Genomic DNA, 18,097 nt, shown 5'->3' on the forward strand with positions numbered 1-18,097 from the left:
AAACTTACTGTATTTGGTGGTGAGTGAGAGTATATCTTTCTCTCTAGTACTGGGAGTTGACCCCATGGATGTTCTACCACTGAACTATATTCCCAGGCCTTTTTATTTTATTTTTGAGACAGGGTCTTACCTTACAACTGAACTCTGTTGAGTAAGTCAAGTTTTCAAAAGAAGGAAAAAAAAGAGGAAGCCAGGCAGGAAAAAATAGAGAGCAAACTGACTGTAGTGGAGACTATTCTAAAGCCATGAGAAATTTAAAGCTCAATTTATTTGTGGGAAGGAAGAAAATGATGCCTTCCATGTGAAATAAAGTGACTGTTGCTGATAAAGCCTCATGAGGGCTGGGGATGCAGCTCAGTGGTGGAGCACTGGCCTAGCATGTGCAGGGTCCTGGGTTCAATCCCTCATACCACCACCAAAAAAATGAAAAAAAATTATACAGCCTCATGAGGGTTTTCTCCTTTTTGGTAACTAGAGTATACTTAAAATGTTTTGCCAATCTTGACACTTTGCAGTGAAATGAATTGCTAGCCAACATTGTTGTTTACCTAATATTCTATGACTTAAACCATCAGCATGATATGGAAATGGCACCAGACGTGTCAACATCTAAAGCTAATCCTGAATCCTGAACACTGTCCATTGGTGCTGATGAAGGATAAGATGCTTGTATTTTATGTGACCTGTGGCTAAAGAATATTTTAGGGAGGCAGGTGTTCTGTTCAAGTTGTATTTGGAAGCCTCCTACATAGCAGACCATTGGGCACTCAGACCTTTGCTTTTTGTTTTTTTTTTATTTTAGGGCAACTTGCAGTTGAACCATTTTATCCATATCACAGTTCTCCCAAAGTGGTCACTCTAATTCAAAGTTATTTTTGGTGTAATTGTGCCAGTCAGAAATATATGCATTCGCACTATAGTAAGAAAACATAAAAGGAGCAGGTATGTGACATGGAAGTGCCAGAGTTTTAGATGGAAAAGACCCCACGGGGACTGTAGCATGTGTACAGACTGATGTGTATGTACTTTTGCATATGAAAACCTGTTAAAGACCAGCACTCGCCAAGAGAAGTTTTCAAATGCTTGGAAGACAAAGTTCTCAGAGCATACTTATCAAGCATAGGAAATTGATCGAAACAAGTAAAATTGAAGCCTGATAATACTCAAAACAAGCCACGTTTTCAAGATCCGGGGGGATGTGGTGATGGGAAGAGTTAATATTTCCTGAAAGACCTGTCCTGTGTGGACAGGGATGGAGCAGTAAGAAGGCAAATGGCTTACCCAGGTCCCCCCAAGTGCGGTGGCTGGAGGGGATGAACTGAGTCGGGGAGGGAGGAGGGGACAGAGGGCTTCTCCCTCATTTTAGCAATGGCCTCATTTTAGGGATAGGCCCACAGTAGTCCCTGGGAAGGCTCAAAGCTGCTGACACCATAGGGGAAAGTTGCCCATGGCAGGCTGGCTAGTCGTGAACACATGGGGACATAGAGGAGATTAATCTACCACTTAGATCCAGAGTGCTCATGGACTGCCCCACATCAAGGGGGCACCACCAGACAGATGAGGAGAAAAGCCAGGTTGGATGACCAGGGGCCAGCCAGTCCAAGAGAATGGTCATTCCATATCCTGCCAGTGAGATGGGCCATCATCATGACACATAGCCACTTAGGGACCCTCATCCAGACCCCACCCCACCTCCGTCAGCAGAGCTGATGTAAGCCTAAGGATTCCTCCTTTCATCTGGCCCTGTTATGGTTATCAGAAAGAGCCAACTTCCTGTAAGTGTAGATAGCAAGATCCTGTTTTTCAAGATTGCCCAACCATCCCAAGGAACATGGGCAGAGGCCTCCAAGTTTGACCTAAAGTAACCTAAGAAGGGGAAGTCATTTAAGACCTCACATATATTACTTGTATGTCATGCATCTGATTTCAAACCTGGGAATGGGCATTTGGCACATGTATAGAAAGCATAATGGACAAGGCACGGGAGTCTGTCAATCACCTCTTAACAGAACTCCCATCAAAGGCAAAGACCTGAAAGCACAGATAAGCCCAGATCCCCTCTCAGCCCTGGGGGAAAATCCAGTCATGCCTCTGCTGCATCCTTACTGTGAATCTTCCTTTGATAAACTCTCAACTGCTTCCCTTTGTCTTAGTGAATTCTTCTTACCACCTGTGCACTGCCTATCACCCAGCTTCCTAGACAGCCCCTGGGTCTGCAGAGTGAGATGCTCCAGCAGAAGCAGCTTGCTGAGGGTTTAAGCTGGGCCTGAGCTGGGGCAGGGTCTCAGCCACTGGCAACCCGGGGACAAGATCTAATTTTTAGAGAGACAAGGGCATAAAGAGGGTGTGAGGTCTTGGGTGAGTGAAATCCAGGGAGTTGGTCTGAAATTCCAAGAAACACTCGGCTTCCTCTATAATGAACATAAACCTTCAGAGGAGCATATCCTCACTTTTCTATAAATTAATGTTCTGGAAACAACAACAACAACCCTGATGCTGTTTGTGGGGCCATGTGATGGAACTGTCAGAGAACTGTGGGAAAGGAAGGGCAAGAACTTCAGGAAGGGAAGGAGAATGATGGGGACACCCCCAGGCTGGGAACATCAGGCACCATGACAGACAGGACTGAGCAAGGGTGAGGTGTGTCTGTGTGTGTGGACATTCTGGAGTGGGCTGTGATCCTCCAATGGAATCCAGACTGGGATAGGGTGGGATGCTTTACATAATAAAGGTCAGGTTGCTAGGAGCCCCCAGCCTTATAGTGCCCCCTTACTATTCTGAAGCTCCCTTCATAGACTCCTCCACCCCAGAATCTTCTGACAGGTGAGACTCAAACCCTTTTTTACCTGTTTAACTCATGCGCTGGTCCAGCCATCCTGATTCTGGGACTACCTTAGAATGTGCTGACATTCCCGAGGCCTGTGGACCTCCAGGGGATGATGGGCAAACCCTCTTTGCCTGGGACAGGATTCCAGAACACCTGAATTTCCTATGGCTGCTGTAACAAATGATCACAGATGTAGCTGCTTGGGATGTAGCTGATTTTCTCAACAGTGCTGCTAATCCTGAGTCCAGCAAGCTGGCTTGGTACACTGCCTAGGGTTTTGCAAACCCCACATCAAAATTTTGGCTGTTTTTTTTTGTTTTTTGTTTTTTTATTTCTTTTCCCTGATTGAACCCAGGGCCTCAGAAATGGTGGGCAAGTCCTTTACCACTGAATGATACCAACAGCCCCTTTTTTATTTGGGTGGGGGGCAAGGGAGTGGGGTGGGTATGGAGTGGGGAAGTGTACTGGGGATTGAACCCAGGGCCTGGCATATGCTGGGCAAGCTACCCCTGCTCCTCACCCCCCGCCCCCACCACCAGCCCTTTCCATTTACTTTAAGACAGTCTTACTAAGTTACCCAGGCTGTCCTAGGTCTCCTGATCCTCCTGCCTCAACGTCCCAGGTTGCAGGGATTACAGGCAAGTGCCACTTCATCTGGCTCCCCTGGGTTTTTATCAGGGCCTCTGGGGAAAATCCACTTCCAGGCTTATTCGTTTTGTTGGTGATTTCCTTCTCCTGGTTCCTACTTAGCCCCTGCCATGGTAGTTAGCCCATAATAGGTGGTGTTGGAGCAAAGGTGCTCTCATAGTCAGGAAGCAAAAGAGAAGGGTTGGGACAAAATACACCCTTCAAGGACACACCTCCAGTGACCTACTTCCTCAGGTTAGGCCCCACTCCCTGGAATGTCCTCCACCTCCCAATAACACCACCAGCTGGGCACCAAGCCTCTACCTATGAGCCCTTGGGGGACATCCCAGTTCCCAAACTGTAACACCATGTAATGAAACATATTCACAGGTTCCCAGGATTCCTGCATAGCTATCTTTGGGAGAACCATTCTGCTGACCACACACGGTCATGATTTTATAAAATTGTAAGGATGATTTTTTGTTTTCTTTTGTGAATGGTCCAGCATTTTCTATTTTTGATATGAGACAGTGTTTTTCAAGTGTTTTCAAGCTTTTCATTGTTGCTTTCTTTCTTTTTTTTTTTCAACATCATGAATTTTTCTATTTATTTTATAAATGTAATTTTTTAATCAGTACATACTTAGCTTTTAGTGGTGAGATAATATCCTATCACATAGGGATTGAGGATACAACTAAATAGCAGAGTATTGCTTAACATTTGCAAGGCTCTGGGTTCAATTCCCTGCACACTATCAAAAAATAAAATTTTATATATATATATATATAAATGGATACATGGACATGGATACATCATAATTTTTTTTCTTTTTTTTATTGGTTGTTTAAAACATTACAAAGCTTTTGACATATCATATTTCATACATAAGCTTCGAGTGAGTTATGAACTCCCATTTTTACCCCAAACACAGATTGCAAAATCATATCAGTTACACATCCACATTTTTACATAATGCCCTATTGGTAACTGTTGTATTCTGCTACCTTTCCTATCCTATACTATCCCCCCTCCCCTCCCCTCCCATCTTCTCTATCTACCCCATCTACTGTAATTTATTTCTCTCCTTGTTTATTTTCCCATTCCCCTCACAGCCTCTTATATGTAGTTCTGTATAACAATGAGGATCTCCCTCCATTTCCATGCAATTCCCCTTTTCTCTCCCTTTCCCTCCCCCTTCATGTCTCTGTTTAATGTTAATCTTTTCTTCCTGCTCTTCCTCCCTGCTCTATTCTTAGTTGCTCTCATTATATCAAAGAAGACATTTGGTATTTGTTTTTTAGGGATTGGCTAGCTTCACTAAGCATAATCTGCTCTAGTGCCATCCATTTCCCTGCGAATTCCATGATTTTGTCATTTTTTAGTGCTGCGTAATACTCCATGGTGTATAGATGCCACATTTTTTAATCCATTCATCCATTGAAGGGCACCTGGGTTGTTTCCACAGTCTAGCTATTATGAATTGTGCTCCTATGAACATTGATGTGGCAGTATCCCTGTAGTATGCTCTTTTAAGGTCTTCAGGGAATAGTCCGAGAAGGGCAATAGCTGGGTCAAATGGTGGTTCCATTCCCAGCTTTCCCAGGAATCTCCATACTGCTTTCCAAAGTGGCCGAACCAATTTGCAGTCCCACCAGCAATGTACAAGAGTACCCTTTTCCCCACATCCTCTCCAGCATTTGTTGTTGTTTGACTTCATAATGGCTGCCAATCTTACTGGAGTGAGATGGTATCTTAGGGTGGTTTTGATTTGCATTTCTCTGACTGCTAGAGATGGTGAGCATTTTTTCATGTACTTGTGATTGATTGTATATCCTCCTCTGAGAAGTGTCTGTTCAGGTCCTTGGCCCATTTGTTGATTGGGTTATTTGTTATCTTGTTGTCTAATTTTTTGAGTTCTTTGTATACTCTGGATATTAGGGCTCTATCTGAAGTGTGAGGAGTAAAAATTTGTTCCCATGATGTAGGCTCCCTATTTACCTCTCTTATTGTTTCTCTTGCTGAGAAAAAACTTTTAGTTTAAGTAAGTCCCAATTGTTGATTCTTGTTATTAACTCTTGTGCTATGGGTGTCCTATTAAGGAATTTGGAGCCCGACCCTACAATATGTAGATCGGGGCCAACTTTTTCTTCTATCAGACGCAGTCTCTGATTTGATATCAAGGTCTTTGATCCATTTTGAGTTAACTTTTGTGCATGGTGAGAAGAGAGGATTTAGCTTCATTTTGTTGCATATGGATTTCCAGTTTTCCCAACACCATTTGTTGAAGATGCTATCCTTCCTCCATTGCATGCTTTTAGCCCCTTTATCAAATATAAGATAGTTGTAACTTTGTGGATTAGTCTCTGTGTCCTCTATTCTGTACCATTGGTCCACCCGCCGGTTTTGGTACCAGTACCATGCTGTTTTTGTTACTATTGCTCTGTAATATAGTTTGAAGTCTGGTATCGCAATACCGCCTGATTCACTCTTCCTGCTTAGTATTGCTTTTGCTATTCTGGGTCTTTTATTTTTCCATATGAATTTCATGATTGCTTTCTCTATTTCTACAAGAAGTGCCATTGGGATTTTGATTGGCATTGCATTAAACCTATAGAGAACTTTTGGTAATATCGCCATTTTGATGATGTTAGTTCTGCCTATCCATGAACAGGGTATATTTTTCCATCTTCTAAGATCTTCTTCTACTTCTCTCTTTAGGGTTCTGTAGTTTTCATTGTATAAATCTTTCACCTCTTTTGTTAGGTTGATTCCCAAGTATTTTATTTTTTTTGAGGATATTGTGAATGGAGTGTTTTTCCTCATTTCCATTTCAGAAGTTTTGTCGCTGATATACAGGAATGCCTTTGATTTATGCGTGTTGATTTTATATCCTGCCACTTTGCTGAATTCATTTATTAGTTCTAGTAGTTTCTTTGTAGACCCTTTTGGGTCTTCTAGGTATAGAATCATGTCATCTGCAAATAGTGATAATTTAAGTTCTTCTTTTCCAATTTTTATGCCTTTAATTTCTTTCGTCTGTCTAATTGCTCTGGCCAGTGTTTCGAGAACTATATTGAATATGTTGCTTTCTTTCTGAGTTCAAGAAGTGGCAACCAGGGCTGGGGATGTGGCTCAAGCGGTAGCGCGCTCACCTGGCATGCGTGCGGCCCGGGTTCGATCCTCAGTACCACATACCAACAAAAGATGTTGTGTCTGCCGAGAACTAAAAAATAAATATTAAAAATTCTCTCTCTCTCTCTCTCTCTCTCTCTCTCTCTCTCTCTCTCTCTCTCCTCTCTCACTCTCTCTTAAAAAAAAGGTAGAAAGATTAAAAAAAAAAGAAGTGGCAACCAGCATTTTCATAAGGAATACAGACTTTAATCATGTAGAAAATATCAGTACATTTCACCATCTGATTTCTCATGAAATTGTGAAGTGTGCACACTCGCATATGTCTTATTGCCATCTATCCTAGCTGGCGAACTAATACTGGGTTCACAAAATTTAACTATTCCAATAACTTAAGAAAATGGCAAAGAAATCACACAAACACACAGAAGTTCCTTTTCAAAATCCATGATGGCTCTCCAACCTTAAGGGTCCATGGAAGGAAAGAGGGCCACTGGAATTCTTTATTCTTATATAGGGGACCCACAAGGGGAAGTTATGGAACATTCTATCCCCAAAAGGGAAAAGGGGTAAGATTACAAAGGAACAGGTGAGTGTAACTCATCCCTATCACATGAAGCCTACTCCTGGAGCCACGCCTTGCTATCTGAGCTGGGGTAACACCCAAGTTACTGTGACCTAGCACTACCCTGCCAGACCGAAGGCAATGATTGTTCAGAACCCCGGTGCATCAGGATTTAAAGGCGTCTGCATCCAGGGCAGCTCCTGACAATATCTGAACTAGGTCAGAATGTAAAGTACACTTGGTATATACTCCTCCCTAAATATCTCCACAGGATTGGTACCAGGACCCACAGTAGGTACACAATTCAAGGATGCTCAAGTTCCTTAGATAAAATGGTATATGTAGTATTTGCATATAGCCTATGCACATCTTCCCGTATACTTTAAAATCATCTTTAAATTACTAACACGATGTAAGTGTATATAAGTAGGCATTATATTATTTAGGGAATAATGACAGAAAAATAAATCTGTGCATGTTCATACAGATCCAACTTTTTTCCTTTGAATATTGTCGATCTGTGGTTGGTTGAATCTGTGGATATGGAACCCAAGGATTTGGAGGGCTAACTGTACTTTAAAATTGTTTAAATTTAACTTTAAAATTTTAATTTTAAAATTAACTTTTTAATTTTTGAAGAGACGATTTTAAAAAAATCTGGAGCCTCCATCTGGGCCTGTTCCTGGTCCTGGGAAGATTTCTGGAGTACGGTGAAGAGCAGGCCCCAGGACAGGTAGGCCTTAGTGCAGGTGTGCATTTGTGGATGCCCAGGTGCCTCCTGCTGCCTCTGACCTGCCACTCCAATGGCGCACCTGTGTTGCCTCTTTTTTCTCCCTTTTAGATATGTCTAGGAGTCAGTTTGGACAGGGGAAGAAACCTCTAGATATATTTTTCTGGCTAAATGAGATAACTGGAGAAATCACCTACCCCCCAGAGAACCCTGACACACCGGCGGCTGCTGAGAAACAGGAGAGGACCGTCGCCCAGCACGGGGGCACTCAGGAGGCCGTTCAGAGGCCCCTGGGCCCAGCCACAGCGCAAAGGCCTGCCCCTCCACCCACTCTTGATGCTCCGCTGAAAGACCCGGACTCTACAAACTTCCTCCGATCTCCGCCAGCCTTCAGCCAGACTAAAGCTGGAGCAAGGAGCCCCCCGCCTTTTGCAGCAATCCCTGTCACCATCTCACCCCCAGGAGGGGCTCTGCCAGCACAGGGTCCCCTTGGACCAGCCCCTCTACCCTTATCTGCTACGTGCAATCCCTGTCACCATGTCACCCCCAGGGGGGACTCTGCTAGTCCGAGGCCCCCTTGGACCAGCTCCTCGGCTCCTACTGGCCAAATTTTCTCCCAGCCCTTCTCCCACCTTGGCCTTCACCGGCAAACTGAAAAATGTCCTTACTGGGAATAACCGATTTACCTTTTGAACCTTGAGAGCATTTGTCTGGCTACACCCTTTAAGTACCTTTCTGAGCATCAGAGCCAGAGTAACCACCTACCTATACCTCACCTCTGTGAGGGCCCCATCTACCACCTGCGTACAGGAATCTCCCAGGGTTCTGAGCAATCTGCCACATGCTCTCAACTGAATATAAAATTTGACTTAGATTTTGACACCCAATGTCTTCTGGAACTTTCTTTACTTCCTGAGCTGTCTTGGTATTTTACTCTGAACTCTTTGCAGTTCAGGAGTTCAGTTCTGATGTTGGAATCAAAGCAATGTGTTTCGTTTCCATCCAGGGTCAGAAGGAGACCCTCTTGATGAGGATGAGAGCAGGTCTGGATAAGTGGAACCCACAGGCCTATTGTCCCTGGGCACAGCCTGGGCTGCCCTGGCTTTTGCAGGCAGCACTCGGGACGGAAGGGGGCTAGAGCCCTGTTGCTCTCAGGTCAGCTTTTTCTCAGCTCCATTCATCTGCTCATGGGAAACGCTCCCTCCTGCTCTGTTCCTCAAGCTCGGACCCTAGGACAAGTTTCAAGGTCAGAATTCCATGCAGGACTGCCAGAGTTCATGTGGACAGACTCGGTGAGGGTCTAGAGGGGGCATGGGCAAGCCACATGGGTCCTGTGTACTCATACAGCGGGGAGGAAGGCATCCTGGTGAGCAGGAACAGCCTTAGAAAAAATATGGAGATGGGAAGGTAAATTGGGTCCTGGAGCAGGTTGGGGCACAGCTGGGGAGAGGAGGTAAGGCTGGGAGGGGAGGGCTTTAGAGAACTATCAGGGAAATGCAATAGCTCCTTTAATCCTGAGGACCACAGAGGGCCTTGGAGTAGGGAGTGTGGCTCTGAGGGGAGTGAAGGGCAGGCAGGTGGGGTGTTGTTCAGGTGGGGCCAGGGATGAACACAGAAGGTGGCCATGGAGGGGCATGAGGCCTGTGGGAACCACTAAGGGCTGAAGATGCACCCTCAGCTTGGAACTGCATCTTCTTCTCCAGGCAGTAAACTTGGTGGGGCAGGAAATCTTATATCCTTTATGTACCACTCTCCACGTTGGGGATCCCGGCTACACAGGACCACCCCTGTGACCCTTCACCAGTGCAGCTTCCAATACCTGTTGGCCGGAGTCCAGCGCCTGGCCCAGAGGAAGCATGGAAAACCCTCAGCCAAGGATTTCAAGGCCTTCTGAGTACATGACTCCCTCAGGAAGGTGTGCCCTCTTTCCTATTCCTGCCTATACCGGGGCAGGACGCTGCTATCTGTCCCTTGGGCCTGTGCATCCCTAAGGGTGACCTGCATGAGTTCTAGGGTTAGAGGAAGGGAAACTTTGAACCTAGGTTTTTGGGATACTGGATTTGTGGATGTGGGCAGGTGGACCTCAGGAGCCTTTCACCTTCTGTTAGAACAACTGAGTCTGTGTGTTTATTGAACACCTGTTAACACGTAGGAAACCCAAGGTCAGGGACACCTGGTGCCCTCAGCTGGATGGCCGTGGAGGTCTGTAGTAGTCTATTTGCTTCCCAGTGATGGGCTTACCATATCCTGACACTGGCGAGGCCTCTGATGGCTAGAGAATTCTTCTGTCTCACCGCTGCCTCACCTCCTTTGACTTAATGCCAATCCCAGGATAGCTAACTGGTTAATCAGCCAGGACAAAGAACATGCTAACCTCAGGCTGTGAGCGGGGGAATGGTCCCGTGGTTATCCACATTCTCTGCTGCATCCATTCCCCTCACCTGAGGAAGTATTTTTGGTCAGAACAGAAGGTGATATTGAGGGTGATGACCCAGAACAGGGGGCCCCAGTGAGCTCCAGACCTGGTTGGCTGGCCTTGCAGATGGAGGCAGTGGGAGGGGCCTGGGTGGGCTCCTGGGTACTATGACTCCCTGGGGCAGTTTACTGATAATCCTGATGTGGCCCAGTGCCCATGGTACTTGCTGGTCTGGTACAAAGGCTTCTCTGCTTGGTGTCTGTGAACATGTGGCTACAGATGTTCTGGAACCAGCTTTACCTCTCTCCTATGGTGACAAGTGTGACCTTTCTGCTGAGGGCCATGGAGGGTTATACCCAGCCACAGTGAGAGCATCAGTCAATAGAGTTCTGGGGTCTTCGGGTCTGGGTTTGAAGCCCAGCTCCTTCACTTCCTAGCAAGCTAAGCAACACCTACCTACAAAATGGGGGTGAGAAAGGGGGCCTGCTCCAGGTCACCAGGGAGGTTGCAGCAAACACTCTCTGGGGTGTGATGTACACAATGGAAGCCCAGCCCTGGCTGAGGAGGGAGGTAGATTCTGAGAGCTGAGGGATTGTTCCGTACAGTCCTGCGCTGCGATACCTGTATAAGAGGGCCTGCCACTCTCCGCTAGCTCAGCTGCTGAGGCTCATAGGCTCAGTGTGGGGATAGGCAAGGTGCTTCCTGGAGGCGCCTTGAGTCCAGCCCTCAAATCCCCCCGGCTGTCCCTCTGCTGGAGAGCTGTTCAGGTGGAGGGAGTGGGTCCTGTTCTGACCCTCATAGATATGGGCTCCTAGCCAGTGTGCCACTTCATGACCCAAGGAGACTACAGGATGGGGACAGTTCCTCCCTGGGACCCAGTCTGTGCTATCACCTGCTATAGGCCCACAAAGGACAAGGAGCCAGCTTATCTTCCTGGACTCATCTTGGATTTTAGCTGGTGGAAACAAGGGACCTAGTAAGACACAGTCTCCGCATATGATATGGGCTTTTCTCCTAGATTCCACGTGGTAGGGGTTGGGGGCTGGCCAAATAGGCTGCACCTGGGCTGAGGAGGCCCGTGTGCTGTCTCTCACTGGGATACACAACAAGAACAGGCCACTCCCGGGACAGTGGGCCAACGTAGTGAATGTGCAGGACCTGGTTCCTATAAGCCCATGGGCTCCATGCTCCTCACCTGCACACTAGGGAAGCCCCTGCTTTATGCAGCCTGGGACCTTAAGCATGCCTCTGTGCCTGCTCATCCCTAGGTCTGTCCACTAGACCACAATACGGCAGCAGTTCTTCCCTCCAGAACACATCCGGGCTACCCTGGGTGGAGACAAATCAATCACAAAGCCCATGCACCTTGCTTTGAGGAAGGGGTGGGCTGCTAATATCAGGTCATCAGGAGCAAGGCTGCTATATCTCAGTGTCAAGGATGTAGATATTCAATAAGATTTGTTTTGTTTTTGATAAATGAGTAATATGCTAGCAAGGCTCAGGAGCCAGGCCACAGGAATGGGGACACTGATAAGTCAGTATTATCCACCTGGGGCCAATTGGTACTGAGCAAGGGCTTGCTGCCCCATGTGCATATAAGCCTAATACTGTGGCATGCTGGTTTTTGCAAAAAGAAAACATTTTATCGGAGGTTAACTGATAAGGAGACAGGAGGCATGCTCAAATCCATCTCACATCGGCTGTTGAAGAGGGGTTTTGAGGACTTTTTGAAGTTGAAGGGGACTGGTGATGTCTTGGGTCTTGATTGGATGCTTCTGTGTCTTTCAAAATGTTAATGAAAAATATAAATTCTGCTTTCTTTTTTTATATTTATTTTTTTAGCTTTCAGTGGGCATAACATCTTTATTTTTACGTGGTGCTGAGGATCGAACCCAGCGCCCTGCACATGCCAGGCGAGTGCGCTAGCGCTTGAGCCACATCCCCAGTCCCCTAAATTCTGCTTTCAAGGAAAAAAGAAATAGTTTATTATGAGCCAAATGTGAGTGCCTAAAGCCCAAGAACAGATTCAAGTTATTCTGAATGATGAGCTCCGAAGAGGAAGAGGTTAAATCAACTTTTATAGTCAAAGAACAAAAAAGTTATCAGTTATCAACATCCAACAAATTCATTGGTGGCTGTGTTAGGTAGGCAGTTATAGCGAGGCAGGGAAATCTTTTCTCTAGGGTTCATACATTATCTTACAGCATTGTTACCTTTTGGGGTTGGTGGAGGCTAATGGTGTCCTTTCCATGGGACCAAATAACAAACATTAACTAAGCTTAATAATACCTTTGGAGATATTTACCTGTTAGTCATAAACCAGACACAAAGGTTAAAAGCAGATAGCTATTTTCCTAAAGTGACTATGACAGTCCAAGATAATTTTGGCTCTACTTTTGGGGGTGGTAGTGGTGGTGGTGGTAGTACTGGGGATTGAACCCAGGGGCACTTAACTGCTGAGCCACATCCCCAGCCCTTTTTATTTTTTATTTTGAGACAGGGTCTTGCTAAGCTGCTTAGGCCTCAAAGTTGAGATCCTCCTGCCTCTGCCTCCTCATTCGTTGGGGTTACAGGCATGTGCCACCATGCCTGGTGATAATTTGGGTTCTAGACATGCACCATTCCATCTCTCCACAATCTTGATGTTCTACTCAGCTGAGATCAAACAGCCTGCAAGACTGAATATGGAGGCAGCTTTTTAGAGAACTTCAGCTTTACTAAGGTTTTTGCTATTTGAGTCCTATGTTATAATTTCATGATTAGTATCCCTGCCCTTGGTTGCAATTCATGTAGCTCCCATTCCTGAATCTAAGACTTTTAAGTTCTGTCCAGTTTGGGGTCATTCTTAGGTTAGATTTTAAGGCGCTTCACAGGACCCCATGTTACGCAAATATATAACAGAAAAGAGGAAGTTACTTAAAAATGTCTAATAGGCAAAGATCTGAGCCTCATAATGATTTGAATATTTTAAAGGGAGGGATGAATATGGGGCTCAGTAGAGTCAGAGGAGGTTTCCATAGCTGCTACATGCAGTGCCACAGGGGTGCACTGACCAGGAGTGCTAGAGGGTACCGCTCCTCCCGCAGGTAAAAGGCTAGAGCTAAACCAAAGAATTGGACTGGCTCAGTGGAGGCTGGCACTTATGGGAGACCCTAACCTGGGAGCTGTGAGTGAATGTGAAATGATATTCATGGAGGACAAGAGAGTTTGCATCCTGCTGGGGTCTAAGACAGACTTCATGATGCCCACGATGGTGGGTTCTCTCTGCAAAGTCCTGCAAGGGCAGAATACAACAAAGTAAGGTTTTTTAATGGTGATCCCAAGTTACCAGGTATGGGGGGGCTTGAATTGTGGCCTGCAAAATGATATGCCCATGTCCTCATCTCTGGAACTGGTAACATTACCTTATATGGCAGGGTTTATGATTATATGGCAAAGTCAAGACTCTTGAGAAGAGGGACCTATCCTGGATTATCTGGTGTGCCCTACGGGTTTTCTTATGAGAGGCAGAGAGAGTTTTGAACTGATGCACAGAGGACGCAGAGAAGAGGAGCAGGTACTGATGACAGGCAGACATTAGAGTGATTGGGCTACAAGTCAAGGAGTGCCCACGGCCAACAGAGGTTGGCAGAGGCAAAGGAAGGACTCTTTCTGGGACAGCAGTCCTCTCAACACCTGATTCCTGCTGTATAAACCAGCTAGTTTGCAATTTATTCCAGCTGCTAATGCACCAAGAAAAATGATGCTTTTTCATCAAACTGAGCTAAATGATGCTCAGTCCTCCAGTGTCAGCTCCTCACAACAGCTTTCTGATTGGTCCCTGCCATGTCACCAGTGCCTAGGATCTCCCTGTTTGTTAGGAATCTAGGAGGAAAGAAAAAGATTAATGATTTTATTTCCAGATTTTAAAATCCTGAGTTCTGGAGTGAAAAATAAAAGTGAGGCACTAGGGTTGGTCTCTACTCCTCTGGTCACACTGTCCTTCCTAAGGCCTAGCTGGTTGTCCTGCTGACCTCCAAGTCTCTGGCTCATGCACACAGATACCAGGTCTAGGCCAGTGCCTGTGGTAGCGATAAAAGAGAAAATGCAAAACCCTCTACCTCTTGAAGATTGGATGGTGAAAATCTGATGGCCCCTCCAGCTTGCACCACATCTTGTACTGAGCAGCACATCCCATGCCCTGGTTGGAACAAGGGCAGAATGAAAAGGTGAGGGACAAGGGTGCTGCCCAGCTTCTCTTGGAGCTGGAGGGTGCAGAACTGATGGGCTCCAGATCAAACACCTGGTGGGGCAGGCTTGCCCAGAGCTGGGGTGTTCCTCTTGCTCAAATCCCTCCCTGGCCACAGGACACCTGGGCTCCAATGCCAACTCTGCCTGCTGCAGTCTGAAGGGTTTGGACAAACCTTTTCCTTATTTTGGGTTTTAGTTTTTCCACTTGTTAACCTCTGTCAGCTCTGGGGAAAAATCCCTAAAACGCTCCATTGTAGGAAGCTCACCGCGGGGCAAGGATTTTGAGTGGCCAATGGAAACAGGCTGTGGCTGCAGAGGCTTGAGGGGAGGAAGGGGTGGCACTCTACTGAGCTGTCTCATCTGTCTGGAGCACTGGCTGTTCCATCTCCTTCTCTGTTCTCACAATTGCTAAGAGGGAGGGATCCATGGACTGGTGGCCCAGGACCACCCATGGCAGGATTCTGGCTTCCGGGGACAGACTTGCTCAGGGTGGACAGAACCTCCAAGAACATGCTCTGCCTCTCTTTTTATAGATGGCCAAGAGTAGAGGGGTTTTGCCAAGGCCACCTAGCATGTGGAGCCACTAGGACTAGAACTTTGGGTCTCCTAGGGCTTGGGCTATGGGATGGTCACCTGCAGTGATCAACTGTGTCAGAGGGGACCAGGTTGGGATCTGCATTGCATCTGATGTTAGGTGACATAGGTAAGAGGGTGGTCTTGGAATAGGCCAAGCTTTGGATGGTCAGCTAATCCTCACCTGATACATCTTTGGCATCCCTGGCCTGTGGGTGGGAGGTTTCCATGGTCCACAGAGGAGCCTTGAGGTCCCATCAGTCTCTACTGGACTGATTTGATCTGTTGATTTGCTCAAGGGAAGCCTAGTCAGAACTGCCCGGGGCAGCTGGGGGTGAAGTGGCAGCCTCCATGACACAGCAGTTAGTATGGAAGAAGTGGGGGCACTGCAGCGACCTGAGCTGGATGGGTTTACCCCAAGGACACTAATCTTTAGAAATTTCAAAGGTGAGCTGGCCCTGAAACTTCTTATCCTACCTGTCCACTCAACCAAGCCTGCCACCCTCTTAATAGCTCAAGGAGGCTGCCTGGAGGTAGCGGGCGTTTGTCAGAGGGAGGAGGAGGAGGAAGATTCTTGGAGATGCCGTTTGGGCAGCAGGCCAGAGGGTGCAGCTCCCCTGGAGGGCAGGACCCAGTTCTCCCTCAGGACAGCCTGAGCTGTGATCTGGAGTGAGGTCCTGCTGGAGACCATTTCTCCCTCGAGGCTTTATAAAACAGAGGCTGGGCGCCCCTTCTCAGTGGTCGGACAGTTTTCCCTTTTGTGTTAGGTCACCAATTTCTTGTAATTTCTTACACTGCCAAAGTTGTAAAACTACTAATTGGACACTATTGAAACTACTAGTAATTGAAAAATCAGCTCTCTGGTTGATGTAGGTATTGTTTATTATGTAATAATGAGTTCTGAGACAAAATCCAATTCAAAACATTAGTATTGAAGATTCTATATTAGTTAATTTTAGCAATGGTACAACTGAAACCTAATTTTCCAATAAATCTTATATAATCTTTGAGGAATTTTTCACTCCCATTATTTGGCTCTGGAAAATGTTTACATGCAACACCACTTATTTTACTAGAAAACAAAATCTGAATATAAGTTGTTAGGCACAAGTTAAAAGGGATGATATGCATAAATGAGTAATTACAAAACAACACTTCTTTTGAACACATATTTGCAATGTGAAGCTGCTTCCATATTTGATGTTTTATATAAATTAAAAACTTCAAGAACTGATTTTAACATCTTTTTGTTTTAATGCACGATGGAAAATAATTCCTTTCTGATTTCTACAGCAGCAAGAGTCATAAAAATGGTCATAAATCCCAAACCAGGATTCACCTTGTTCTCTTGAGAAATGAGCTGAGAGGTTTTGGATCTGGTTAAGGAATCTCAGGAGAAATCTGCAGAGAGAGGGGTACAGAATCTAGAACTGGTCTCTTTGCTGTAGACACCAAAACCCATACCTCTTTGGGATTAAGCTATATTTCTAAGAATGAGAAGTGACTCAGAGAGGCTTTAACCCGGCCAGAGCAAAAGAGGGGATTTCCAACACCTGCAGGAACAGGAAGGTGGGGTTGAGAGAAAACCTGGAAGGTCTGAACTACTTTATACTTGACACTGCTTCCTTGAACCCTCTGGGAAGCTGGCAAGGATTTTCCTGGATAGTCTTTGCCCATGAAATCTAGTTAGAACCTTATTAAATCATTCAAAAATATCTGTTTTTTGGTTTCATGTTACCAAGAGTTACAATATTTTATTCATTTCATTTTTTCTGGGGATTGGACCTAGGGACTCATGCATTTGCTAAGCACATTCTCTCTTGCTGAGCTATATAATCCCAGCTCCAATGTTTATGAATTTTAATGAGTAGGATAAATTATAGGTTACAACTAAACTCTGTCAATGAAGATTTTTAATAAACTGATATCAGACTCTTAAGAACAATGTCAATACTATGTATTTGTTTTTTTTCCCTTCTATTCTTTATCTTAGGCAAAATTTGGTTATCCAATTTTTGCTACCTACCAGTTATCTATTTTGGATAGCAACCGGCTGTTACTGGAAAACACGTGTGTATATATATCCATGAGATGAACTATGAGGATGAGTGTTGGGCTAATGTAATGGTTTCAATACTTCAGAGATGTACTGGGTATGAGACCTGTTTATACTTACATACATACTTGTTCAGCCCCAAACCAACATTCACTCATATAAAAATATATGACTCAGAGAATCCTTCATTATATATCACTAAAAATATTTTCTTTCACTCTAATATCATTTTACGTAGTCTTGTCAATCAACATCATAGAATGGGGGACAAAATCTTTTTAAAACAGGTTTCCTTGAAGAAATTAATTAAAAAAATTAAAAAAAAAATTTTAGTTGTTGATGGACTTTATCGTCTTTATTTTTATGTGGTGCTGAGGATCGAACCCAGTGCCTCATGCATGCTAGGTGAGCACGTTACCACTGAGCCACAACCCCAGCCCTGAAGAAATTAATTTTTAAAAGTGTACTTTTAAAGCAGCAGTTAGGAACTTTGTTCTTGTAATACATAAGTGATAGTGTCATATCAAACTGTGGATTTAAATTAAGTTTAACAGTTTCTTATCTCTTTTAAAAAATATTGCTGTTACTTTATGGCTTCTCCATTCTTCCAATTCCAAGGAATACAAAGGTCTCCATCTTGCATAACAGAGTAAAAATGTGAAACGCAGAGGTGCATCCCATGTAGATAAGGCAGTGACTGTTCTAGAAGTCTCTTACAACAATCCACCATTTGTATACTAGAAATGCTGGGCTCCTTATATAACTTCTCCAGAGAAAATTTCTTTGTTGAAGCCTGTATCAATTCATTTTCAATAACCTTTAACCTATTATATTGAAAATAAAAGTAATAAGGCCATAAGTTATAACTACATAAAAGAACATAAAATGTAAATATTTTCTTATATACTGGGGCTGTAACTTTCTACTCAACACTGAAAATGACA

At 45.0% G+C, this 18,097-nt stretch overlaps 1 protein-coding gene across 4 annotated transcripts in view; it reads right to left on the bottom strand.

Moving 5' to 3' along the window:
- Positions 1 to 15,965: 15,965 nt before the first annotated feature.
- TCAIM (T cell activation inhibitor, mitochondrial) overlaps positions 15,966 to 18,097 on the bottom strand; it is a 35,484-nt gene continuing 33,352 nt past the window's right edge. For 3 of the 4 annotated variants that reach the window (XM_081288051.1, XM_081288053.1, XM_081288050.1), the window contains 2 exons: positions 17,741 to 17,977; positions 15,966 to 16,498 (listed from right to left, as the gene is read on the bottom strand). In XM_081288051.1, coding sequence (XP_081144177.1) covers positions 16,321 to 16,498; positions 17,741 to 17,977 — 415 coding nt within the window. In that variant the 3' untranslated portion in view covers positions 15,966 to 16,320. Of the gene's footprint in view, positions 17,978 to 18,097 lie in introns of all 4 variants that reach the window. The other variant, XM_081288052.1, reaches the window with a different exon arrangement.

The sequence above is a fragment of the Spermophilus citellus genome (genome assembly GCF_964194105.1).
Source record: "Spermophilus citellus genome assembly, chromosome: 3".
NCBI lineage: Eukaryota > Metazoa > Chordata > Mammalia > Rodentia > Sciuridae > Spermophilus > Spermophilus citellus.